This window comes from Ochotona curzoniae, unplaced genomic scaffold (genome assembly GCF_017591425.1).
Source record: "Ochotona curzoniae isolate NIBS_2020 unplaced genomic scaffold, NIBS_Ocur_1.0 contig_3520, whole genome shotgun sequence".
In the NCBI taxonomy this organism is placed as follows: domain Eukaryota; kingdom Metazoa; phylum Chordata; class Mammalia; order Lagomorpha; family Ochotonidae; genus Ochotona; species Ochotona curzoniae.
In genome coordinates, this window is record NW_024465894.1 from 3774582 (window position 1) to 3800050 (window position 25469).

Below are 25469 nucleotides of genomic sequence, written 5' to 3' on the forward strand. Positions count from 1 at the left end.
GCGCCTCGCGCAGTTCCGCCATGGCCTCCGCGGAAGGGAGTCGGACGCTGCCCGGTTCCGGGCGAACGGCGGGGAGTCTCGCCGGGCCGGGGGACAAATACTCGGTTCTTCTGCCGACCTACAACGAGCGCGAGAACCTGCCGCTCATCGTGTGGCTGCTGGTGAAGAGCTTCTCCGAGAGGTAGCGCGGCGGCCGCCCTCTCCGGGGACCGGGCTGGGTGTCGGCCGTTGGCCGCGCGCGGCCGCCCTGCCCGGCCCCGGGCTCTCGCACCGGGCCCGGGAGGGCGCGGCGGACGCGGGTCCTAACCCTAACCCCAACCCCGCCCTCGCGGTTCCTGGCGAAGATTCCCGTTTGTCCTTCCGCCCCCGCCCCCCTCCCGCGTCTCTGATGGATTGTTATTGTTTTTCTTCCCCGTTCGCTGGAAGGGTCTGGCCGCCCTTGTTTTGAGGGGCGAGTGAGGCCGGTACCCCGCGCTCGGTCCTCGCCTGGGGCGCACGGGACCTGCGGCCCGGGCCGGGAGCTCCGACGCCCGCAGCTTATGTAAGCGTGAGTCGGTTCCGGAGCTCGCTGCAGGGACCCCTAGGGGGTCGTTGGCGGTTGTTTGTCGGGGTCGGTCGAGATTGGAGGTTTTCAGAGTGGGAGTTTGGACGCGTTACGCAATTTTTTTTTTAAGATGTGGTTACGAAGTGTTATTAGGGAGTAGCCTGTTTTATAGTGAAATAGGAATCCTGCTGTGGAAACCTTTTGGATTTGTTTTTTCCCCTCCTCGACACAAGCACAGATTATTTAGAATATCCGTATGGCTCTTTGCATTTATTTGACCAGATCCTTGTATATAACCTCACTTACCTTTTTTTTTTTCTCCCTCCTAGTTGGTTCTTCCATCTTTTTTGTTTTGATTTTTGCAAGCTCTTTCCAGATTTGAAAAATTAACCGTCATGTAGCCAGTCTTGTTTCGGGCTTGTAGTTTGATTTTATGCCCCTTTTTTTAATGTGATTTTTTTCTTTCGGTGGTTTCTGGGTGACTTTTCAACAGCTCAGAATGAGGTTTAGTGAGCAAAACAGGTGGCTAGTCTTAAGGCTGCAGTCAGAGTAACCGCAGCAGCCTGGCGCCCCGGCTGCTTTGAAGCTGGATGGAGGAGTCATTTTCCTTTATGAATGAATCTCCATTTTGTTTACGCAACACATCTCTTTTGAAACTTCCTGGAGCTGTTATCCTGCCTGTTCTGGCATGGGACCAGCTTGGAGCCCAGTGGGCAGCTGCGGTCATTGCATTCAACTGGGAGAACAGGCAGTTTGGCTTTCTTCTGTTGAGATTTTAGTGGAACTGACTTTAAAGCTGTTTGCAGTAGAATGCGTGAGTCCCTTGCGTACTTGCTAGAAGCAGTACCTGGAGGAGGTGTTAGGTAGTGGGACTTCATCTGTGCCTCCTAGTCTTTCCTCTTACTTTCCTTGGCGGGGGTATCTGGGAGATCCCCTGTTCCTCCAGGTGCTGCACTGGCTGTGTTTGTAGTGGAAATTGATAGAAAGTAGCCCTGGGATCTGTTTTCTGATTCTTTTATTTATTTTCTTATTTTTGCTTTCCCCATAATGTGGAAAGATAGATAACAGCTGTTTGAAGTGGTGGTTTGAAGTTACTCTTCTAAACTGGGTTTTCCTAAGGGGGTTGAAATTTATTGCTGATTGCCAGTCTCTTGGGATTTGATTGAGAAGAATGGTCACAGTTTGATTCAAGTTACCATTTAAAGTACTTTCGAGATTAAAAGTGTGTATATATTATTCATTTGTTGAAAGTTACAGAAAAAGAGATGCCTTTTATGCACTGATTTGCAACACCAAATTCCGGAGCCAGGCGCTCCATGCTGGTTTGCCACATGGGTGAGGCTGTGTTAGGCTGCTTTCACAGGCACGTTAGCGGGGCGCTGGATCTGCGGAACAAGTCTGCATTGGCATAGGGTGGCCAGGATTGCAGGTGGAGGCTTCCCCACTGTGCCACAGTGCCAGCTAGGAGATGTTTTATGTAATCAAGATTGAATTCCATTTCCAAACTAGGTATGTAAAATTTTGAGTGAAATCTGAGCATGTACACCCACACACGTTTTTTTTTTTTTTTCCTTGACTAAAGTTACGTCCTCTGTGAGTGTGCTTTAGGGATCAGGACTCCACCCTAACATTTGCAGATGGAGTACAACTGTTTGATCTCACTTGACATAGATCTTTCTATAGCAACTAATGGGCGAAGAGTTAATAGTTTAAAAGTTAATGTTTTAAAAGTGATTATTCCGTCTGAGTATGAATATACTCTTTCTGTTCTAGTGGAATCAACTATGAAATTATAATCATAGATGATGGGAGCCCAGATGGGACGAGAGACGTTGCTGAACAGCTGGAGAAAATCTACGGGTCAGACAAAATTGTAAGTTCAACATTTTTCTCTCGTGTGAGTTGTGTTTGTGTGGTGGGAAGGTGAGACATGAGCAGTGCTAAAGTGCATTGTGGTTGCATTGAAACTGCAACAGCACTTTACAGCTGTTGACGTTCAAGTACATTGTCATTGTTCTAAATGGTACATCCCTCTGGTATGCTGAGTCAGTGGTCCTTTTACAGCAAAAGAACGGATGGCATGTGTTTTCATTTTCTCAAAGGGCCAGATGAAAGTGTGGAGTAGTGTGGAGCTGGCTGGAATTGGGTGCGCGTGTCTTGCTCCTTTTTGCTGTGTTTCTCTTGGTGTTTTCAGTTTCGGTGGAGAACACTGCCTGCAGCTGAGTTTGTAGGTGAGAAATAGGACTCTTCATGGTGACGTGGCTGGATCCTCAGAGCACCTGGCATTTTCATTTGAATCTCTGGAACAGTCTTGTGGGATAGACTGATTTTCTGAATCTCATACTTTAAGGTTTTTTTTTTCCTTTGGAAGCTTATTTGTAGCAGTAACCTGGGAAAATCTAGAGTATATTTTGCAGTGGCTTCCTGAATTTTATTTATTTTTTTAAATTTTATTTATTTTTTTTTTAAATTTATTACGTTGCATTATGTGATACAGCTTTTTAGGTACTGGAGTTTCCCCCTTTCCCTCCCCATCCTCCCCCCATGGTGGATTTCTCCACTCCGTTGCGTGTCCATAGTTTGAGTTCAGTTGAGATTCCTTCCCTGTGAGCCTATACCTAGCATAGAGTGCATCCTCTCATCGTCTGGATAAGTTCAGCAGCTTCTTGGGGAGACCCTCTCTGGTACACAGAGCCAACAAAGTAAAATCCCGGTCAGTTACAAGCCCCAACATAACATCAGCAACAGTACACAACACTGTGGAACTGACATAGTATCGAGTAAGTAAGTTCCTAACCACTTCCTGTGACTACTTTGATGACATTTCAACAATTGAGATGGAAAACGGTTTAGTGGGGGTATGCAGAGAAATTCTCACTACCTTCTTGAGGAGTGCTTAATCTTCGTGTCCTCCCTAGTGAAGTGTGTATGAATTTATGGTCATCAGGCTTACTTTTTTGTTCTCTGCCTATCTATTCTAACTTGTGTGTGTGTTTGGAGGGCGGGCTCTGGAGCAACCCCAGTAGTCATTGCAGAGAGGGTGAGGACCCAAAGCTGGAACCAAGCGAGGGCTAGAGAAAGCTCCTCTCCCCAATTCCGAAGGAGGTTTACTGTTCTTCTGGTTCTGAGGACCACTCAGGGTTCCTGTCTGTTGTTCCGGAGGCTCTCAGTCCCACGATGAAGGGCTCAGGCTTCTTCCATCCCGTATGGTGGGTCCGAAGGGTGGGGGGAATGTCCTCCGAGTTCTCGGCCTCCGAAGGCATTCCAGTTCCCCCTGTTGGCAGTTGGGATGCAGTCCTTGGTGCCCGTATTGTCGGTCCTTGGTGGGGATCCAGGAGTCTCCAGGTTTGGGACACAAGCCTCCTGTGCACCTGCTCCACTCGGTACCTCCCCTGCTCTGCGCAAGTGACCACCTATTAGGTTGCTAGGATTGCTTTTGATTGCCCCCTGTATGTCTTAGTGTTTTTACTATTGTCTCATTCTGTTTTGAGTTTATTCTCTGTAGGTTACCTGCCTTGTTCCTGGTAGGTTACACTACATGACTTCCTCACACCTTCAAGGGGAATGGGAGACTTCCCTGCTCTCCCGCTCCATTTCTGAGTAGCACAAGGTTTTGACCATATGTTAGGGATTGCAATTTTTCACAACACTTCGTTAGAAATAGTATTAAATACAGGTTCATCTGAGGAAAATTAACTGTCATTGGGAACGTTGGGATTGATTCCCATTGACAAAGCACTGAGGGTTCGAAATGGAGCTACCTAAGCAATAATCAAAGAATGAGATTCCCAAAGCTCCCTGGCCGGGCGGCCAGCAGGCAGAGCCTAGCGCCAAATGGCGCACTGGGCCCGAGTAGCAGCTCACCCCTTGCGCGCGGCATCCACTGTGCACAATCCAGGCATGGAGCTTCACTAGGGCTTCTTGAATTTTATTTTAAAAATAATTGGTTTATTCATTTGAAAGTTATAGAGATGGAATTAAAAGAGAGAAAGAGGGAGGAAGACAATTTTTATTCCCTGGTTCGCTCCCAAAACGACCCTATCAGTGAGGACTGAAGAGGCCAGGGCCTGGAGACGGGAGCTTTGCCCAGCTCTCCCGTGGGAGCAGGATCCCAGGCCCTTGGGCTGCTTTCGCAGAGTGTTAGCAGGGAGCTGGAGAGTGAGTAGAGCATTTGGGACCGAAACTGGTGCCACTAGCACAGCATCAGCTCCATGAATCTGTATATGGTCGGATATAGCTGTGCGCTCTTGTTTTGGTAACTTAGCGTGGAGACATGCAGTGCAAGTACAAGATTAGGTTAGAAGATGTTCGGTAGGCACTGGGTCTTTTTTTTCTTTGGTTGATATATGTAATTTGTTGTGGACCAGTGTTTCTCTCCCTTGATGCTATTGGGGTCAGATGCTCCTTTGCTGTGAGATGCTGTTCTTCATGGAATGTTCCACAATCCCTGGGCTCCCTCTGCCAGATGCCAGCAACACCTTCCCTCCCAGTGGGCAGCCAGAAGTGTATCTAGGGGTAGAATTGGTCTTTCCCACAATAGAAAGCCATTGGTAGAAAGAAGAGCCTTTATTATTATTTTTTAAAGATTTTACTGATTTTTATTAGAATACAGAGAAGGAGAGACAGAAAAAGATCCTCCGTCCACTGGTTCATGCCCCAAGTGTCCGCAACAGCTGGAGCTGAGCTAATATAAAGCCAGGAGCCAGGAGCCTCTCCAGGTCTTCCACTTGGGTGCAGGGTCCCAAGGCTTTGGGCCATCCTGTACTGCTTTCCCAGGCCATGAGCAGGGAGCTGGATGGGAAGTGGAACAGTCGGGTCCCATATGGGACCATCCTGTACTGATGGGTTTTTCAGTCTGTGACACCTTAAGTCCTCTCTGAAAATTTCCCTAAATATAGGAATATAGGAGGAGATGAAAAATTGACAAGTTTCAGTCATTTAGCAAATATTTCCGGTGATGCTGTGCTCATGTTTTTGGCCTAACGTTCCCCCTGCTTCTCTTCTAGAAGCCCTGGACCAAAGGCGCTAATTCACATTTCTGTCCATAAAATACTCTGACTTTTATACCAATTTTAACCTGGGAACACAGAACCTTGGCAGCGTTTTGAATGCTTCAGTCATAACTAATCAGCCATAACATAGTTGATTTTAGGGAATCTCTAAAACTACATTGTCCTCAAAGGATTCTTTTTTCTTCTCAACTCAGTAAAATTCAAAATGGTGAGAGAAAATCAATCACTCATCCTTTCCTTAGTACAAAGTAAGATTCCCCCAATCATTTGTCCTTTTATGACTGTAAATCATTTAAACTAGAAATTGACCTTTTTAAAGAAAGGCAGTGCCAGAAATGTGATTTACTCATTTGAAGTGCTGCTTGTATGTTTAGTTGAGAAGCAGTTGTGGAACAGTGAGTCTTAACACAATCTTACAGAATTGTCAACACGGAAGCTTCATCCACTTGCCTTTCAAACCGGCTGAAAAGAAAACAAGGAGGATGTATTTTTAATATTCTGTAGTCAGGAAATGGAGGCTACCGGCTAAGTCACCTTCCAGGGAAGACCCAAAAGAAACTCCTGGCTTCAGCCCGGCCTGTCCTGGCTGTTGAAGCTGGGGAATGAAGAGATGGAAGACTTCTCTACTTCTCCTTCTTCCTCTGCATCTCCTTCTAAATTTTTTTTTAAAGATCTCTTTGACAGGTTTATAGAGAGGAGGGACAGAGAGTGAGAGATGTTCCATCCAGTGGTTTACTCCCCAAATGGCTGCAAAATCCAGAGCTGAGCTGATCCAGAGCCAGGAGCTTCTTCTGGTTTCCCTTTGTGTGTTCTGGGTCCCAAGGCTTTGGGCCATCTTCCTCTGCTTTTCCAGCTAAAAGCAGGAGGTGGATGGGAAGTGGAACAGTCGAGACATGAACATGGGGCATACCCATATGGGATCCTGGAGCTTACAAGGTGAGAATTTAACCATTGAGGCATCACGCCAGATTCACCATTAGCCATTCTTAGCTGAAGACATCTTCTTACTTTTTAATCTTTTGGTCCTTATTTGTTTGTTCACTGCCCAAATGGCTACAGTGACCTGGCCTGGGCTGGGACTAAAGCCAGGAGCCAGGAAATTTATTTCCAGCTCTCATGTGGGTGGCAGGATAACTTGCACCATCACTGCTGTCACCCAGGGTCTGCTTGGCAGGAGCTGTGGGCGTAGGCATCGCGCCCAGATGCTCTGATTGGACGTGGGCATCCTCAACAGCGGGTCTCAGCCTTCAGGCCTAATATTGGCCCCTGTTTAAATGTTTAATGGTTTTGGAAATATAATAAAACTCAAGCTGTTCATCTTGGTATAAATTGATTATAATTTGTCTGAAGTGTCACCTGGGAACACTCTCATAGCCTTCAAATTGTATATGCCATTTTTGTTGTTGTTTTTAAAGAAACGGACTGCCAGCTGCTAATGTTGGTTTCTCTTTCATCTTTTTTTTTAGATTTATTTTTATTGCAAAGTCAGATATACAGAAAGGAAAATCTTCCATCCACTGATTCATTCCCCAAGTGGCTGCAATGGCCAGGGCTGGACCAGGAGCCTCTTCTGGGTCTCCCACACGGGTACAAGATCCTAAGCCTTTGGGACTGCTTTCCCAGGCCACACGTAGGGAGCTGGATGGGAAGCGGGACCACTGAGATACAAATAAGTGACCATATGAGATTTTGACACATGCTAGGCGAGGATTTCGGCCACTGGGCTACCACACTGGTCCCTGTATATACCTTTGATGCAGTAAATATAAAGCAAATTAGAAATTGGACACATGTTTTAGTAAAATAACATGAAGTGTTTTCTAAGTTTTTTTTCCAAGATTTTCAATAATAAAAATGTTTGCAAAGTTCTTGTCAGATGATACGCAGTATTTTATCAGCAACTGTGCCAGATTCCTGTAAGGAGTGGTGCTCAGCACTCCAGGCAACACTTTCCATGAATTCTCTGCTGTCCCTGAAGACCGGGAGGCTCTGTTGCTTGTCCGCCTCTCCTGTCCTCGATCGCACTTGAGGCTGAGCAGGGAAACTAGATTCCAGCAAAGCAGTGTGGCTTCTAATTGCTGCCCTGCTGGTCACCCCCTCGTGGGTCGGGGGTGGGGATGGTCAGTACAGGTAAAGCAAATGGAGTATGGGCAGTTGGAAGTTACAAATGAAGAAGAAACTCCTTTCTGGGCAATGTTGATTTTTTTCTTCTGGACCTAGTTCTTCCTGCCCTTGGGAGGTGAGCAGTTCAGTGTGTGGTTGTGTCCCTGTGTGTCTGTGTGTGTGCACGTACATGCATGGCTTGTGTGTTCTGTTGTATGTTTACATTTTCTGGATGGTGATTTTTGGGGGGGAAAGGAAGGATGCTTTCTTTTTTATTTGAGAGGCAGAATTTCAGAGAATCTTCACTGGTTCGTTCTGCAGTGGCTGTAATGAAAAGGGCTGGAAGTCAATCTTGGTCTTCCTCGTGGTTGGCAGGACCCAGATAGTTGGGCTGTCTGCTGGTCAGCACAGGATTTTGGAGCTGGGTTGGAAGTAGAGGAGCTGCAATTCAAAGCAGCATTGATAGGGGAAGCTGGGTCACAGGCAGTGGTGCAGCTTGCCGAGCCACAGAGGCAGACCTGGGGTTTGCCTTCAGCATCAGTGCAGTCTTCTGTGTCATTATTCTGTTTTGGAGATCTTTTTTCACCAGAGCACAGCATTTTCTATAACTGTTCCATAATTTTTGCAATATTGTTAATAATTTATGTAACTTTTGAGTGATCTAAATATGAGTGATAAAATAATTTCAGCTGAAACAGAGTAATGGGGGATATCAGATGAACATTTAAATTTAAAGTTCTGTTTTTCAGGGCAAATACCAGATGGGGTCAGTATTTTGTCTGTATATACATCTTCATATTATAACTTCTTTCTTTCTCCTCCTTCTCCTCCTTCCTCTTATAATTATTATTGTTATTGCAAAGTCAGATACACAGAAAGGAAGATCTTCCAACCACTGATTCACTTCCTAAGTGACTGCAATGGCGAGAGCTGAAACAGGAGCCAGAAATCCCTCTCTCTCTTCCTTCTTTCCTTCCTGTCTGTCTCTTTCTTTCTTAATATTCTGAAACTCGGGGGACTAATAAACTACTAGAACATTCCCCAAAATGCCTGCACCAGCTAGTTGTGCTGGACCTGGCTGAAGTGAGATGCCAGAGACACAGATGAGTTTTCTCACATGGGTGTCAGGGACCCACCGCTGAGGTATCATCTATTACCTCCTTGAGCACACATTTCTAGGAAATGGACCTTGGAGCAGAACCAGAACTCAAATCTACACAACTGAATGTGGATTGTGGGTGTGCCCACACCCACTGGGCTCCCCGGAACCACTGGTCACCACTAGGCCAAAGGTTGTAGCTTTTTTCCTTCACTGTTATGGAAGACTGACTGACTGCCTTACTCTATGGTCTCTTATCAGACAGGAATGTGTTTTTATCTGTTTTTGTTCCTCGCAAGACTTAGAGCAGGCTGTATACATTTTCTTAAACTTTCAAATATAATCCACTCTGCTTGCGGTAAACTGAAGACTCTTTGTGTAGGATTTTTGATCTGAGGCTACCTGCTACACCTTGGGAAATAACATTGAGGATAAAATAAACTGGCTAAGCCTGAACCTTAGCAGGTTTCTACCCTAAAGGGAAAAACCTGAACAATAAAGTCAGGATCCAGATAGGAAGCAAAAAGGTAACAAAGGCTGCTGAATGATTGACAGTTGGTAAGAAAACAGAACCGTGGCAGATGGCGTGGCTCACTATGGCTAGTCCTCCACCTTAAAGTGCTAGCATTTCATGTGGGTCCCGGCTGTTCCACTTCCCATCCAGCTTGCTGCTGTGGTCTGGGAGGGGAGCAGAAGATGGCCCAGGTCCTTTGGACCCTACATCCATGTGAGAAACCAAGAAGAGGCTTCTGGCGTCTGGCTTTGGATTCACTCAGCTCTGGACATTGTGGCTGGGCTTTGAACCAGGGGATGGAAGATCTTTCTGTCAATGAATCTGCCTTTCCAGTAGAAATAGATCTTAAAGACAGACAGCCCAACCTTTTTGTTGGAAATGTTACATGGACTGCCCGAGCTTGTTCAAGGAGCTGGCACCACAGGTAAAGCCACCACCTGCAGTTCCCTGAGGAAGTAACAGAGGATGATGCCCCAAGTGCTCGGGTCCCTGCCGGCGTGGGAGACCCAGGTGAAGCTTCTGCCCCCGGCCTCATCCTGACCCTGTGCTGGCTGTTGTGGCCATTTGAGGATTGAACCAGTGGAGGAAAGATCTCCCTCCTGTGTCTATGCAGTTTGAATCAATGAATTTAAAAAAGAAAATTTGGGGCCATTGGATTGGCTCATCTGACTAATCTCTGCCTGCAGTACCAGCATTCCATATGGGTGCTGGTTCATGTTCTGACTGCTCCACTTTCCATCCAGCTCCCCTTTGAGTACCCTGCACCTGTGTTGGGAGACATCGAAGAGGCTCCTGGTTTCCAGTTGTCTCAGCTCCAGCCATTGTGGCCACTTAGAGAAAGAAGCAGTGGATTGAAGATCTTTCTGTTTGTCCTTCTCTCTCTGAATCTGCCTTTCAAATAAAAATAAATCTTTCTTTTAAAAAGTGTAAAACAAGGTAAGTTGACAGAGGAAGAGTTATTTGTCAATATTTACAATCACAAAGCGAATTGAAAAAAACACAGTATCAGGTATTCTGAGAAAGTGAAGAATAATGAATTAAGGGCTCAGTTTATTTAGGAAGAAGCATACTATTGTTTAAAATAACACATTGTGACAAATCAAGGTATGTTGTGTAAAATGGTGGATGGCGCCAAAAAAGTTTGTATGCAAAAACTATTGGTTTGTAGCCACGTGCTTCCCCCAAACCCCCTTTTGGCAAAAGATGCCTTAAGGTTTGATTTGTGTAGCTATATTTCTGTTAAAAATGACTTCACTTATATTAATGAAATAGAGTTAAACATAGTTGGGATTTGTCAGTGTTAACTTGCCATTTTTTATTCCTGTAGCTTCTGAGGCCTCGAGAGAAGAAGCTGGGACTAGGTAAGGAGAGCTGCCAGCCAGTCCCCGCCCCCATGCCTGCTGTGCCTTTGGTGCAATTATCCAGTGTGAATTCTCCCACTGGGAACAGGGCAAGATACAGTATAACTTCCTTGGAGGGTTAGTAATGATCTTAATGATAGTCAACTAGTGAGGCTTGGCTTGCCTGTCTCAGGCAGGTCCCACTGCTGCCTTGAGTCTTTCAGGAGAAGGAATTTATTGCAGGGCGTCTGGTTACATGGTGGAAGAATTGCTAAGCAGCTAGTGGAATAGCAAAGCTCCTGGGAGCTTAGTAATGGCTGTAGGGCACTAACGTTCCCAGGGACAGAGCAGTGCATGTCCAGAGGGTGGGGCTATAGCCATGGAACCATGGGAGAAACCCACTGTGCTATGGGCCGAGAGGGTGGGAGGCCCCTTTCTCTTCTGGCCTCTGCTGCCCAGAGTTGAGAGCCAGATGACAAGAGCACCGGATAGGAAGGGGCCAGAGAACGAGTGAGGGCAGGCGTCTCAGACCAGCACATTGCCGTAGCCATACACCTTGCAACGTGTTTCAGCTTTAAGTGCAAACAGTTATTTTCTCTTTAACTTTTTTTTTTTTAAGAGTTACAGAGAGAAGGAATGACACAAAGAGAGATCTTGAATCTGCTGGATCACACCCTAAATGGCCTCAGTGGGCAGGGCTGACTCAGTCTAAAGCCAGAAGTGGGTGTAGGGTCCTAGGAACTTGAGCCATCCTCTGCTGTATTCCCAGGCCATAAGCAAGAAGGTTAATTGGAAGTGGAATACAAAGCTGCATCCATATGGGATGTTAACACTACAGTTGGAGACTTAACCTTCTATGCCTTAGTGCTGGCTTCCAACTTACTTTGATTTTTAAGAAAGAAAGATTAGGGCCTAGTACAATAGTTTAGTGGCTAAATCCTTGCCTCGAATGCACTGGGATCCCATATGGATGCTGGTTCAGGTCCTGGCTGGTCCACTTCCCATGCAGCTCCCTACTTGTGGCCTGGGAAAGCAGTAGAGGACGAACCAAGGCCTTGGAACCCTGCACCTATGTGGGAGATCTGCCTATCCAATAAAAATAAAATTTAAAAAAAAAAAAAGAAAAGAGGAGGAGGAAGGATTTTCCAACGTTTGATATGGAAAAATGCCCAGTAAGCTCATTGTGTCTAAGGTAAAGCTTTAGTTGTTGCTGTTGGTGGCAATTGCTCATGTTTGGGATTGAGATACCTTTAATGGAAGATTTGGGGAGTATGGAGAAAACACCACTTCGTAAAATTGAAATCTGATCTTCTGAAGATCCTCTGAATATCAGAATCCACGAGATCGTCTAGCATTGAAATTCCTGGAAGTTGACATGAAAGAAGAATCACTGATCAGCTAGTGATAACACACAAATCCGTGGATAGCTGATAATGGGGTCAGATGAGGTCAGGGTCACTCTTGGAGTCCGCTCCTTGTGATGATTTGGGCCTGGGGAAGGCCCTCCACTACTTCCTCTGAGTCTCACTCCTGATAAGCTATGTTGTCCTGTCAAATCCCTTTGTGAGGGACCGTGGGATGAAGGTCACTGAGTAACTATGTCTTTGACCTCAAATACTGGAGCAAGAGCCTAGTGTATCAGGCTTCCAGAATCAGATATTTGGGATGCTTTTGAGGAAGTGGAATTGGAGTATTGGGAAGAACATATGCAGAGAAACTTGTTGGTTTGTGTGCCAGGCATCAGGATGTAGTGCTTCAGGTGAAACAAGGGATTGAATGGCTTGGATCCAGGCTCACCAGGACTTCATTACACGTTAGAAGTCCTTGGTAAAGGCCAGAAACCAAAGAGCATCGCCAGACTTAGAGATGAGAAATTGGTGGGTGGTGCCAGTTCCTGAGATGTGGTCTGTTGCAGCTTAGGAAATTGGGGGACAAGTTGGGAATGCTTTAGGGTTTCTGAAATGGACAGTGGAGGTACAGCAGGAAGCCCATGGTCAGCAGGGTTCTCTTCAGCAGAGGCCCAGCCTCTGCTCTGCTGTGTCACGGCAGACACTGAGACGCTGGAGCACTGGTGGAAAGCTGTCGCTGGACTTTTCTTCCCTTTTTTTCTTATTTTCCTTGGTACAGTTCTGTGTCAAGATTCCTCCCTCAACATCTTCCCCTCCCACCATATTTCCTCATATCAGTACATGTCATAATTATAAGTTTATCCCTTAGTCATAGTTACAAGTTTAACCTTCTGCTGTTTAAGGTGTATCATGACATGGTGGGTATAAGCAAAAGTAGAAAATCTAGTATCATACTCTAAAGGTATATTTAAATGCTTCTTTGGGCGTCCTACTTTTACTCAGGAGCAGAGAAATTTACTGTAGTGCACCCTTACTTCCCAGTATATTAGTCTCTGTTACACAGTTCACATGAGAATGCCTATGTAGACTTGAGTAACGGTGTTGTTTTGAACCATCAGAGTGTGATTGTTGTACATAATGGAAGATCTTTGGTATTATTTCTTTGCTAAACTGAAATAAGTAAGATTTTTTAAAAGAGATTTATTCATTCGAAGGACAGTTGCAGAGAGGATAAAAGAAAGATTCCATCTCCTTGTCCATTCCCCAGGTGGCCATCACAGTTGAGGCTGGGCCAACCCGAGCCAGCAGCTAGGAACCTGGTTTCCCACACGGGAGCCAGGGCCCAGATACCCAGATCACCTGCTGGTGTTTTCCCAATGTGTTAGTGGGGAGCTGGATCTGAAGGGGAGTGACTGGAACAGGAACCAGTACTCCTGGGATGCTGGCATCATAGGTGGCAGCTGGGCCATAGTACTGGCTCTTGATCTTCCTCTTAAATTTACTCTTGAATGGGGAATAGGTAGCCAGCTACCTTGACCTTGCCATCCTGTTGACTGTATACTTAAGGAGAAGAGTTCCCAGTTTGTGACTGTTACTTTTAGAGGACCAGTGTTTGCTTTTCTGGTACTAAGCAGTTTCTCCCCCATTCATGAGTATTCTAAAGCTTTTCTGGTGATTCTTGTTCATAAACACTTTGGTTTCCAGGAACTGCGTACATCCATGGAATGAAGCATGCTACAGGAAACTATATCATTATAATGGATGCTGATCTTTCACACCATGTGAGTGAGAGATTCTTTAGTGGTTATTTGTGAGGATTTTGGCCTATTTTACTGATTTAACTATTTATTCTTTCTAAATTTCAGCCAAAATTTATTCCTGAATTTATTAGGTAGGTATTATTTCTAATATGGGAGAAGAATTCACATTGAAGTTGTTTGCCTTATAATGATTTTGGGCATTTTTATACTGAAATGCAGATGCTATTTAAAGTTTTCTATTAAAAATTGACAGATTTGAGCATCATTAAAAAATATAGATCTGGGGCTGTGAAGATATATTTTAGAAACTCTGAAAGAGCGAGATCAACAGATACATAAGGAAAAAATGGAAAGTCACTTCCTGGTGGATGAGATTAAGTCTTGAAATGAGATGATTTTTACCCTGCTCACTAATGACCAACTGCTGCTCATTCTTTGCTCTCTGAGTGAAGAAGTCACCTTAGACCATTTCTGCTTCAATTTCCAATACACAGAAGTCTCTGGCTTCTGTAAGCCAGATGGGACAAGTAAAACAGGCTGTGTCCAACAGCTCACAGACACTAAAGAAAATGAGCTTTCTGGAATACAGTCAAGGAAATCCAAATTTAAATAACTAGTTGCTAGTTATTTCATGACCCATTCATTTATCAAAATTAAAAACTTGAGGGGCCTGTATTGTGCCAAGCAGATTAGGCTGCCACCTAAGATGCTTGCATCCCATTTGGGTGTAAGGCCTGGCTGCTCTACTTCCAGTCTGCCTCCCTGCTAATGTATCCGGGAAGGAATTGGAGAATGACCCCAAGGACTTGCATATCTGTGTCCACATGGGAGGGCCAGGTGACGCTCTGGGCTCCTCGCTTTAGCTTGGCCAGCTATGGCTGTTGTAGCTGTTTGGGAAATGACCCAGTGAATGGAAGATAGCTGTCTTTTTTTTTTTTTTTTTTTTTCTTTTTAAAATTTTATTAATTATATTGTATTATGTGACACCATTTTATAGGTACTGGGATTCCCCCTAACCCTCCCCCCATGGTGGATTCCTCCACCTTGTTGCATAACCACAGTTCAAGTTTAGTTGAGATTTTTCATTGCAAGCATATACCAAGCATAGATAGAGTCCAGCATGTTATAGTCCAGATAAGTTTAACGGCTTCTTGGGGAGATCTTCTTGTCCTTGTTCAATAGCTGTCTTTTTTTTTTTTTCTTTTTTCTATATCTTTTAAATATTTATTGTTATTTAAAAAATTTAGAGAGAGAGGGCCCAGCGTGATGGCGCAGTGGTTAAGGTTCTCGCCTTGCAAGCCCGGGATCCCATATGGGCGCTGGTTCTAATCCTGGCGGCCCCGCTTCCCATGTAGCTCCCTGCCTGTGGCCCGGGAAAGCAGTCAAGGACGGCCCAAAGCTTTGGGACCCTGCACCCGTGTAGGAGACCTGGAAGAGGCTCCTGGCTTCGGATCGGCATAGTACCAGCTGTTGTGGCCGCCTGGGGAGTGAATCATCGGATGGAAGATCTTCCTCTCTGTCTCTCCTCTCTGTATATCTGCCTTTCCAATGAAAATAAAATAAATCTTAAAAAAAAAATTTAGAGAAAGAACAGGAACTAGATTTTTCTATTCGATGGTTCACTCCCCAAGTTGCCACAACAAGCAGGGCTGAGCTGATCCAAAGCCAGGAGTTACTTCTGGGTCTCCCATGTGGGTACAGGGGTCTGAAAATGTGGGCCAATCTCTGCTGCTTACCCAGCGTGTAAGCAAGGAGCTTGATCGAATGTGGAGCATCCAGTACTGGAACTGACTTCTGTATGGTATGCTGGTCCTGCAGGATCAGTTTGCTAAGCTGCTGCACCAACCCCTTTGTGTCTACTCTCTAGTCCTGCCCTTCAAATAATAAGTCTTAGAAAAAGATTTAGTAGTGCCATCAATGGAATGGTAAAAATAAGCATGCTCTAAAATAAAAAATAATTCAAAATTTAAAAATGAAACTCAAATATTGGCAAAGAAAATATTACTCTTGCATTTTTGGAAAGTAGTTTCTGGCAGTGTCTATTAGAATGAAAAATGCTTGTTGGTTGTTTTGGCAGTCCCAGTGTTTTCCACATGAAGAGTGAGAGTGTCTTGGTGATTTTTTTGTAGCTTGATTCATTGTGTCTCTCTTGTGACAACAGCCACAAAGGTGTGTGAGCTGTTTCTGCAGCTCTGAAAGACCATGCAATAGTCTGGTGCTGACCTGTGGGGATGCCCTTCACGCCATGGTAACTTGTTCAGGTGGCAGTAACCAAGTCACACATGTACTTTTCTCAATTCCAGTGTCATAAACAGAACTAAGACTCCTACACAGTAGGAAGAGAAGTCCCAAGACTGAGGCATGGGGTGAGGGAGGGCAAGATCAGAGTGAATCAGACAGAGCTGACAGCATGCAACTAATACACTGCAGGATGGACTCAGAGTACAGAGCAAGACAAAATGTCCACTGCCTTGTAGTTTGAGAAGGAAAAAGGAATCAAAAAGATTCAGGTTGGAAAATCTCACTTCGGAAGATTTTTCAGTACTTTTCTTTGTCCCATTTTTTTGTTTAGCATTGTGTTTTTCTCTGCTTCTCTGAAAGTTTTTGTGTAGTTCATGAAAATATCTGTTCAGTGCTCAGTAGCTTTTTGTTTTGTTCTGTTTTTAAAGACAGTGATTTTTATTGGAAAGACAGCCAGTGAAAGATCTTCCATCTCCTTGGTCACTCCCCAAATGGCTGCAATGGCTGGAGCTGAGTCAATCCAAACCCAAAAGGCTCTTGATCTCCCCTTGTTCTGCAGGGTCCCAAGGCTATCTGCCATCCCCTGCTGCTTTCCCGGGCCATAAGCAGAGAACTGGATGGGAAGTGCAGCAGCCAGGTCACAAACCAACGCCCATATGGAATGTCAGTGCTTGCAGGCAGAGGATTAATTAGTTGTACATTCCACCAGTCCCTCAGTAGCTGTTTTTAATCGACAACTAGTTTATGTTTTCCTACAGGAAGCAAAAGGAAGGAAATTTTGATATTGTCTCTGGAACTCGCTATAAAGGAAATGGAGGTGTATATGGCTGGGATTTGAAAAGAAAATTAATAAGGTATGTTCGTTACTGTGATTTCTCCATTATTGCAAGTACTAGAAATATGGGTGTGCTTTGTTTTAGAAATGTGTCTGTAACAAATATTGACATTAAAATAAGTTGTTGCTTTGGGGTTTGTGGGATCAAATTATAAATGCCAGTAAATATTTGTAGATTGCTTTTACATATAGTTCTATCTGTGGTTAGTTCTCATTGTGTCTCATTGAGCGTTGATCACAGGAACCTTTGGAGCTAGTTCAGGTTTATGGTTAGACTTTTAGGTTTTTGCTTTTGTTTTCATTTGGAAGACAACTTTTAGAAAGGCCTTGCATCTGCTAGTTCACTCTGCAAATGGCCACAACAGCCAGAGCTGAGCTGATCCAAAAGCAGGAGCTTCTTTTTGGCCTCCCATATGGTGCAGGGGCTCAAGGAATTGGCCATCCTCTGCTGCCTTGCTGGGCCGTAAGAAGAGAACTGGAGCAGCTAGCTCATGAGGAGTGGAGCAGCCAGGACACAGACAGCACCCAAGTGGTATGCACTGGTAGGCAGAGGATTAATGTGCTGTGCCCAGGCCTTCGGTTTTGATTTGGTCACATTTTGGTGGTGGTTTGCGGCTTAGGAAGATTTCTCCTCACATTTCTATTTTAAATTTTAACTACATAAAAATAGTCCATGATGTCAGCTTTCCTTTCGCAACATTCTAGTGGGCCTTGGGAGTCACACAGACCAGGGTTCCTTCTTGTTGGTCCTGTTATATCTTGGGTGGTCCTTGCCTGTTTTACTTTGCTCAGTTACCCTTCTCTCATTAGAAGATGGAAGGAAACCTGTTGTTGGAGCCTTCAGTTAACTGAACAAACCGCTCCAAAGCTTAGTGACTTATAGTGACCTGAGTTCTGATGACTTGGATTCCTGATGGTTCCTGCAGCTGAGGGCAGCCTTGCTGGCAGGCCTGAGACAGCCCCTGGGACGCCTCCTGCAAGCCAGACAGGCATCCTTGGATTCTAAGGACAGTGTCCAGTAGTGCAGAAACAAACTACGTAACCTCTGGAGTCATCGGCCCTTGAAGCTCACCCAAGATCTGTTGGTCGAGACTCCATAATCCAGGTGTGGGGGAAAGGATCAGTTTTTTGATGAGAAGACCATGAAGATTTCCTGTCTGCTTTTCACCTACCTCACCTACTTCCCTGAGCTGGTAGGAGGATGAGTTCTCCTAACAATGTGCTTTGTCACCAACTTTGTGAATCCTGTTGATGCTACTGAAGTAACGCATTGCCACCTGTTACCTGATGAGCTTAGGACAGTCACTTAGAACACTCAGAGCTAATCCTCCTGACAGTCGTGATGGGCTAAGATGTGGCTTTCAGTTCTGTTGAGCACTGGGATCCTGCCCTGCTCATCTCCACACACCCTCCCCCCACCCCCGCCCACACACACTGCTGACCTGCAGGAATGCATCAAAATCCTTGCCATTCCATATGCAGGCCTTCCGGATGGATTTTAGTCTGCAAGCCAAGGTTGAGAACAAGTGACTGGTCTCTGGTCAATCGTCTGTTATTTAAAACTGGGGAGTCTCAGAGACATGTTGCAGCCATATGTAAAGAAGTTTAGAGGTTTTTAAGGTTTATTTGAAGGCAGTGTGATGGAGACTGAGATCTTCGTTTGCTGGTTCACTTTCCCACGGCCGCCATAGCTGGGCCAGGCACAAGGCTAGAAGCAGGAATGGCACATGGGTTATAGGAACTCCAGTACTTCAGCCATTTCCACTGCTTCCCAGGAACACTAGAGGATGCTGGTCGGAAGTGGAGTAGCCAGGGTCCTGCCGGTGCCCCCAGTGACAGCTTAATGTGCTGTGACACGTGCCAGCCCCTTCACCACCTTTTAGCTATTTGGTTCAGTTTGTTAGTTGTTAATGTCTGCATGCCTTGTAGGCGTGTCTCATGGGCAGGGTCCAGAACTAGAGAAGAACCCATTTTAAAAATGCATTCGCTTGAATACGTGTGTGAATGAGTGTGCACACATACTCCTGTGCTTAACTACATTTTTGGGGAGATAAAATTATATTTCTGAAATGTTAAGTCTATTGGAAGGAAATGGATGGGGAGGCCTGAGCTTTAGAGAAAAAGCCTTTATCTCCAGCATACCTTTGTCTGTCAATGACAGTGATCCTTTGGAAATGTTAATAAACGCTGTTAATCACCTGTAGTTAGCCCCTGCTGGATAGCCTGAAACAGTTGCCCTAAGGTTTTGTTAGGGACCCAGTGTTTTTGTTTTACTAGAATTCCTGAATGAAGCCTTAGCACCCCTAGGGGAGGGGTCAGCTAATGGGATTAGTAGTGCCCTCAGGAGTGGAGGCGGTGGAGCTTGCATCCCTTTCCTCCACCAGGGGCTTGCCCACATGCTAAGAGTTTGCTCTGGGAGGCCAGCATAGGAACTTTCATGGGAAGCAGGGCAGCTGGCCCTGACCTTGGATTTCCCAGCCTCCACAGAGCTGTGAGATTTTCCTAGTTCACACTTCGCATTGTGTGCTGTTGGTTAGATCAACTGAGCCGAATGATTCATGGAGTGAGCTTTTGGTCACTTTTCAGAGAACCCCCAAACCCACTGACCCCTGCTGTTCCCCAGGACTGGGGATATGTCATTTTGTTGTGGCCCTAGATGAAGACTGCCCTTTGTGTGTTTTGGGGCATGAGAAGGAAACACTTCAGTGAGTCCCTGATTTTTAGCTCTTTAATGTACGTGCATAATTCTGCATAGCAATGTTGATAAACATGAACATGGTTTTATCACCTTTTTAATCTTAACCAGAATTAAGCATTGTTACTATGTTATTTCTTCTGAATTTCACTGTCAAAGCATAGAACTCCTATGTTCTGAAAATGTAATTTTGTTATTTTCATTGAATAAATATTTCTTGTTCTAGAAAACTAACTTGTGAAATTGTACATTTGTAGCACTCTACTTTTGCATATATTTTGTGTTTGTAGATGGCATTTGATAAAGGATATTTGTTTTATTTGACAGCCGTGGGGCCAATTTTATCACTCAGGTTTTACTGAGACCAGGAGCGTCTGATCTAACAGGAAGCTTCAGGTACTGTGCAGCCTGTATTTATAACTTGCCTAAATTTCTTCTACTTTGTTTTTGTTCTGGAATACTGAAAAATACAAAGGCTTCCAACAAAGGCTGATCATACTGCACTTGAGGAAACTGGCAGCTGTGGCTTGGGGAGGTGTGCCTGCCGCACGGGGCTCCAGCTTGAGTTTGGGGGTTCAGGGGCTGCAGGTGTACCCCTTCCGATCCAGACTCAAGCAGAGGAATCGTGTGATGGATGTGATGAGGGTTTCTCACTGTCCAGTAACAACAGTGCAGAGAATGGCATTCATGAGATGCTGTCCACCTGCCATGGCTGGGATGCAGCTAGGAGGGTAGTGAGGTACCTCATCACCCTTGGACCACAGGAGAAAGGGTAGGAGGTGGAGAACAATAGGAGACCCAGGAAGAGCAGGCTGGGTAGCCAAACGCAGATAAAAATAAATCTGTTCGTTTCAGAATTAGAAAAAAGTTTGTTTTCTAATAAAAGTAGCGGTTTATTAAGTAAATATATTAAATTGTAAATTGCTATTGGATAAAGTTCTTGTCCTTAATTAGTTAGACTTAAGATGGGGTGTCTTTAGCTGGAAAAACAAACACTTATTTGTCTTACTCGTCTACCCACTACCCTGATCCTCTGCACTCTTAATTGGAGGTCCACATGGGTCTGCAACTCCTCACCTTTGTAATGAATATCAAAATAATAAATTGTTTTGTAAAGTGGTGTCTTACAAAATGATAAAAAGAATCTCCTCAAAGCTGTAGTCTTACATAAAGTTGTTTCATAACAAAGAAATACCTTGACTCCTAACAATGTATGGTTTTATTTCATTGGCCATAATTTTAAAGATACTATGGGATAATGTAAAAGAGAGGGGTGGCAATGAAGAGAAATAAGTGTCTTGGAAATTACTGTTACCCTAAAGACTTATGTATTTATTTATTTGTCGACTCCTGGGTTCTGGCTTGTTCACCTGTTCTGGGTTCTTCACTGTCACCTGTGGCCTGTCCTATTCACGCAGTTCAAGGAAACTCAACCAGATATTCCAGGGAGTTTCTGCGTCATATAATTCATTTTGCAGCATTTGAACAGTTGCTGATAGTATAGATAAGAAGATGGTTCTCTGAAGATACTGAGCGTTCATTTTCAGAATTACTCCACAATATTCGATAAGTATTTCATGGTGTTTCTTGTTCAGCACAAATGTAGCAGTCACCAACAATGTGAACTTTTCTGTGTTCCAGTGGTGAGAGTTTAAGGCTTTGTAAACACCAGGATCTTTTTTTTTAAGTAAGATCCATGTAAATAAGTAACTATATTTACCTAGGTACTTACATATATTCTGCTTTCTTACAGATTATATCGAAAAGAGGTTCTGCAGAAATTAATAGAAAAATGTGTTTCTAAAGGCTACGTCTTCCAAATGGAGATGATTGTTCGGGCAAGACAGCTGAATTATACCATTGGTGAGGTATGCAGTTGGTGTTAAATCCTATGTCATGTTCCTCAGAAGAGAAAGTACAAAAAAGGTTTTTATTTCATAACTAAAATTAGGCCTACCAAGAGTTAAATAGAGGAAACTTCTTTTTAAATCCACTTCTTATTGTCAGGCTTTCTTGTGCCTGGTCAGCCCACAGGCCAAGTCTGCTGCTCCTTCTCGAACCCCAGCCAGAAGCTCACACTTTAAACTGAGTCTGTTGTGCCCATTGCTGGTGTATAAATGAAAATTTCCAGGGATTGTAGGAGGTTGGGAGTTTGTAGCATTCAGGACTGCTTAATGAGCTTTCTTGGAAGACCTCATATAACACTAAAGCGTTAACTACAAGAAAATAGTTTCCTTAGAATGCCAGTTCTCTCGTGTAAAGTTTTTAACTCAATGCTGAAATTGCAGCAGTAGCTAAATTTTACAGATGGGGGTGCAGTGCAAGGCATTTTACATTAAATTTTTTATTTCAAAGGCAGGGAGACAGAGACTGAAAGATCTGCTCTCCAGTGGTTCACTCTGATATGCCCAAAACAGGCAGGGGTGGAGGGGTTAGGGCTGGAGCTGGCCGAAGCTGGACCACATGTAGTTGGTAGGGCCTGGGTGCTAGAGCCCTCTGCTGCTGCAGCTGCCTCCCAGGAGGCTGGCACTCTTGATACCAGGCAGAGTGCCCCAAGGCAGGGCTTAAGCACTGCACCAAACTCAGCCTGCCATTTTGCTTATGAATTAGAGTTTTTTCTTGAAATGCAGCTTAGCGTGTGAGTCAGGGCACGTGGGCTGGTGAATTTGAACATTAGGAGGTGCAGCGGCCCCTTCCAGGAGCCTTTGCTCCAGGACTGCCCGGGTCTGTGGGATGAGTGGTGGCTGGACAGCTGCTAGACGTCCTGCTGGTTGTTTGAAGACTGACTTTACCATATATTTTTTCACTAGGTTCCAATATCATTTGTGGATCGTGTTTATGGTGAATCCAAGTTGGGAGGAAATGAGATAGTCTCTTTCTTGAAAGGATTATTGACTCTTTTTGCAACGACATGAAAGTTACTCCTTTATGCTTGTCATGTCCACTTCAATTTAAACATGAAAGAATCCTGGTCACTGATGTTTATAAAATGTACTCTTAGAGCATTAACGATAAGGTAAGGTAAAATCCATGCAGATCTGTTCTGGAGAAAGTCCATTTTATATTTCAAATTAAATAATTTTAAAGTTACTGGTTGAATGAGCAGTGGTCTCAACTTTCCTTTGTGTTTCGCTATATTAAGATCTGTGAATAAATACATATAGATTTTTTTGCATAAAATACTGCTTTTATTAGAGCATGCCAATCCAGTATTTCTGGCATGAGAAAGTGTTTTGTGATAATTTTTATATAAACTAGATTCCTAGTTCTTTATATCTGCTTCATATTAGAAGTAAGATAAAGTTTAGGAACATGTATGAATTATGTTAGTTTCCATATGAATTAAAAATTAGATTTCTGGATTTTACTTAAAAATGTGTGTCTCTGATTTCTTAGATTGAAGAGTACGTTTGGGGCATGATGTTCAGTTGGGAGAATCTTGGTCACCAGCGAAGTCTCCTCCCCTTATATTGTGAATTGGGAAGCAGCGGGGTAGCAGCTAGTAGCATAGACTTTTTTCTCTTTTGAGTGATAACATCTATTAATAAGGACAAATACTGATGACACTCACACGTAAGCCTGGCTGCTGTAGTGATTTTTGAAAGCTTGTACTGAATCACTTTAAAGATGTTTTTCTAAAAACGTTTGTTTTCACAGAATTACAAGGCCCTCGGTGGAGCTCTTGTCCTCATTAACATGACAAAAATCTCCTCCGGAGCTCTGCATTCCAGAGGAGCTGTCAGCACTGGTTAGCTGCTCTATGGGGGCAGTTCAGACGCTCCTGGTAGGAACCCTCCCTAAAGCAGGTGTGCAGCCAACAAGAATTTTTAATTGTGGCATGACTTTGGGATCCTACAGTATCTTTAAAGTGAAGAAAGACATTTCTTTGAGCAAATATGCTTAAGTTAATTTTTCTTTCTAAATAAGATGTGTCTCAGTGATTTTAATAGCCATATTTAGCAGATAAGAATCCTAATAACTACATTTTCATGAAAGTCTGCTTCCATTTATATTTCTCTGATCCTACCAGAAATGAATACTAGATTATCAAATACTTTGGCACGATTTTCTGCATAAAACCTCTCCTCTGTGCTCATTGTTGAACCTGTAGTACCCATTATGGTAAGAGCCCTGCTGTGCTCTCTGCCTTTCCTGCGGCTGCTTAGCTGGTGTACCCAGAGACCCTTGACAAGTGGCTTCATTGGTAGCAACTGGAAAGTTAGTGTCTGTAAAGTTGGTTTTAAGTTGTGATTATAGAAACATAATAATTTCATTATTTGGGGAGTGTCTAGGATATATTTTCTACCCTAAATCTCAAGTTTTGATTTATTTATCTCAGAGCTCCACAAAGAGGAAGGACAAGCTCTCCCATCTGCTGGTTCACTCCCCAAGTGGCCACAAGAGCCAGGGCTTGACCAGGCTGAAGTCAGCAGCTGCCTTGGGTCTCCCTTTTGGATGCAGGCACTTGAAGACCTTCCCAGCACATTAAGTAGGAAGCTGAATCAAAGAGCAGCAGCCCAGACTTGAACCATTGCCTGTGTGGAATGCCAGCATTGCTGGCAGCAGCTTAATTCATGATAGCCCCCTAAAGTGTGTTAATACCCAGTGTATGGAGCAGAAATTAGAGATCCTCCTCTGGAGCTCACTAGAGGCACTAAGCTGCCCTCTTTACTGCCATCCTTGCTGGTCGGATTTAGAGTGTGGGACAAGGGAAGCTTTTGGATCATTTTTTGGAAACCATTTAGAAAAGAATCTGGACAATGTAGATGCCTTGTGATAATAAAGTTGATAACTTAAACACCTAGGTGAGTTTAAATACTCAAGTTTGAAGCTAGCGTCACTTTTGCTCCATAAATGAGGCCATGGATGAAATCCAGATGTTCTCTGCTGTATTTGTGTTATGTATGAAATATGAGTGTCTAAGGAAAACAAAAACATTCTTATTTAATGTCTCCTGTAGCCAATAATTAGTAATCTCTAGTCCTAGGAGTTGCCTGCTTTGCCTCTCCCCTTTTCATCTCTTTTGCTTTCCACAGAAACACTTGATTTGGCTTTTACAGATATATTTGATCGCAGATGCAAAGATAGTTTGGTATAGTTTCTAATTGAAGCCTTAGACATTGAAGTATGTGTAACCACAATTTATACACTACATGCAGTTGAGTTGGCTTTGGTGATGTTAAGTGTGGTTTGAAGCTCTTTTCAAAGTGAAACAGAAAAGACGGTTGTATTTACAGATTATTTATTGAAGACAGGGGCATGGTTAATCACACTTGGCATTTATTTGCAGTACATTTAACGAATGGCAAGCTGTCAGGTGCGGTCTGGTATAAAAGTGTGTTCAGCAATGGGAGGTCAGGTAGTAGTTGGGACAGTCGAGCACCAGCCCTAATCCCTACGGCTCCCAAGTATGGGCCCTAAGGCTGTGCCTATTTCCCAACGCTGGGGCTCCCATTTGTTTTTCTCAGGCCAAGGAGGAGAGTCCATCACTGACTGAAGAAAGAATGGCCTATCTGGGCACGACAGCGACCTCCTGTAGAATTCTGACCCTGTCCACGCACTGCCCCCACCAAGAAGAGCTTGGGCCGCCCCAGGGCTGTGTCTCATCACGAGTCGGGGTGTGAAGCACGAGGCTCTCACGCCTCGTTTAAGGCTGATGTCCCTGCCCCTTGCCTCTGCTGCCCAGCCCAGGAGCGCGCCGCCCTGCAAGCACGTGGGGCCGTCCGGGCTGCCCTGCACACCCCTCCCTCCAGATGTAGTCCAGGCCCATCGGGGCCCGCGCAGGGATCCCCAGCACGGCCACCTGACTGAGTGCTGGGCGTGCTGCGGCCCGCTGCTTGTGCCTCCGCCGCCGGCGCTGCGGCCGGAGGAAGGCGCCCGCCGAGCCCACGGCCCCGGGAGCGCACTGCGGCCATTATGCACGGCGCCTCCTAGCGGGGCAGTGGCAAATCCCGCTTCTCGCGAGAGCTCCCCTCAG

At 44.7% G+C, this 25469-nt stretch overlaps 1 protein-coding gene across 3 annotated transcripts; it reads left to right on the forward strand.

Annotated features, from left to right (window-relative positions):
* On the forward strand, positions 1-25164 carry DPM1 (dolichyl-phosphate mannosyltransferase subunit 1, catalytic). 3 transcript variants are annotated; one of them, XR_005883994.1, is made up of 10 exons: positions 13-181; positions 2318-2417; positions 10600-10633; positions 13666-13742; positions 13827-13852; positions 16721-16816; positions 19820-19888; positions 21246-21360; positions 22303-22508; positions 24961-25164. XR_005883994.1 is itself a non-coding variant. In XM_040981306.1 (9 exons), the coding sequence occupies exons 1-9, from the start codon at positions 21-23 to the stop codon at positions 22405-22407; spliced, it is 783 nt and encodes a 260-aa protein (XP_040837240.1). In that variant the 5' UTR covers positions 1-20; the 3' UTR covers positions 22408-22867. The 3 variants fall into 3 exon arrangements, 2 of the variants coding, with proteins under 2 accessions (XP_040837240.1, XP_040837241.1); XM_040981306.1 differs by lacking the exon at positions 24961-25164 and having other exon boundaries at positions 1-181; positions 22303-22867; XM_040981307.1 differs by lacking the exons at positions 19820-19888; positions 24961-25164 and having other exon boundaries at positions 22303-22867.
* The last annotated feature ends 305 nt before the right edge of the window (positions 25165-25469 follow it).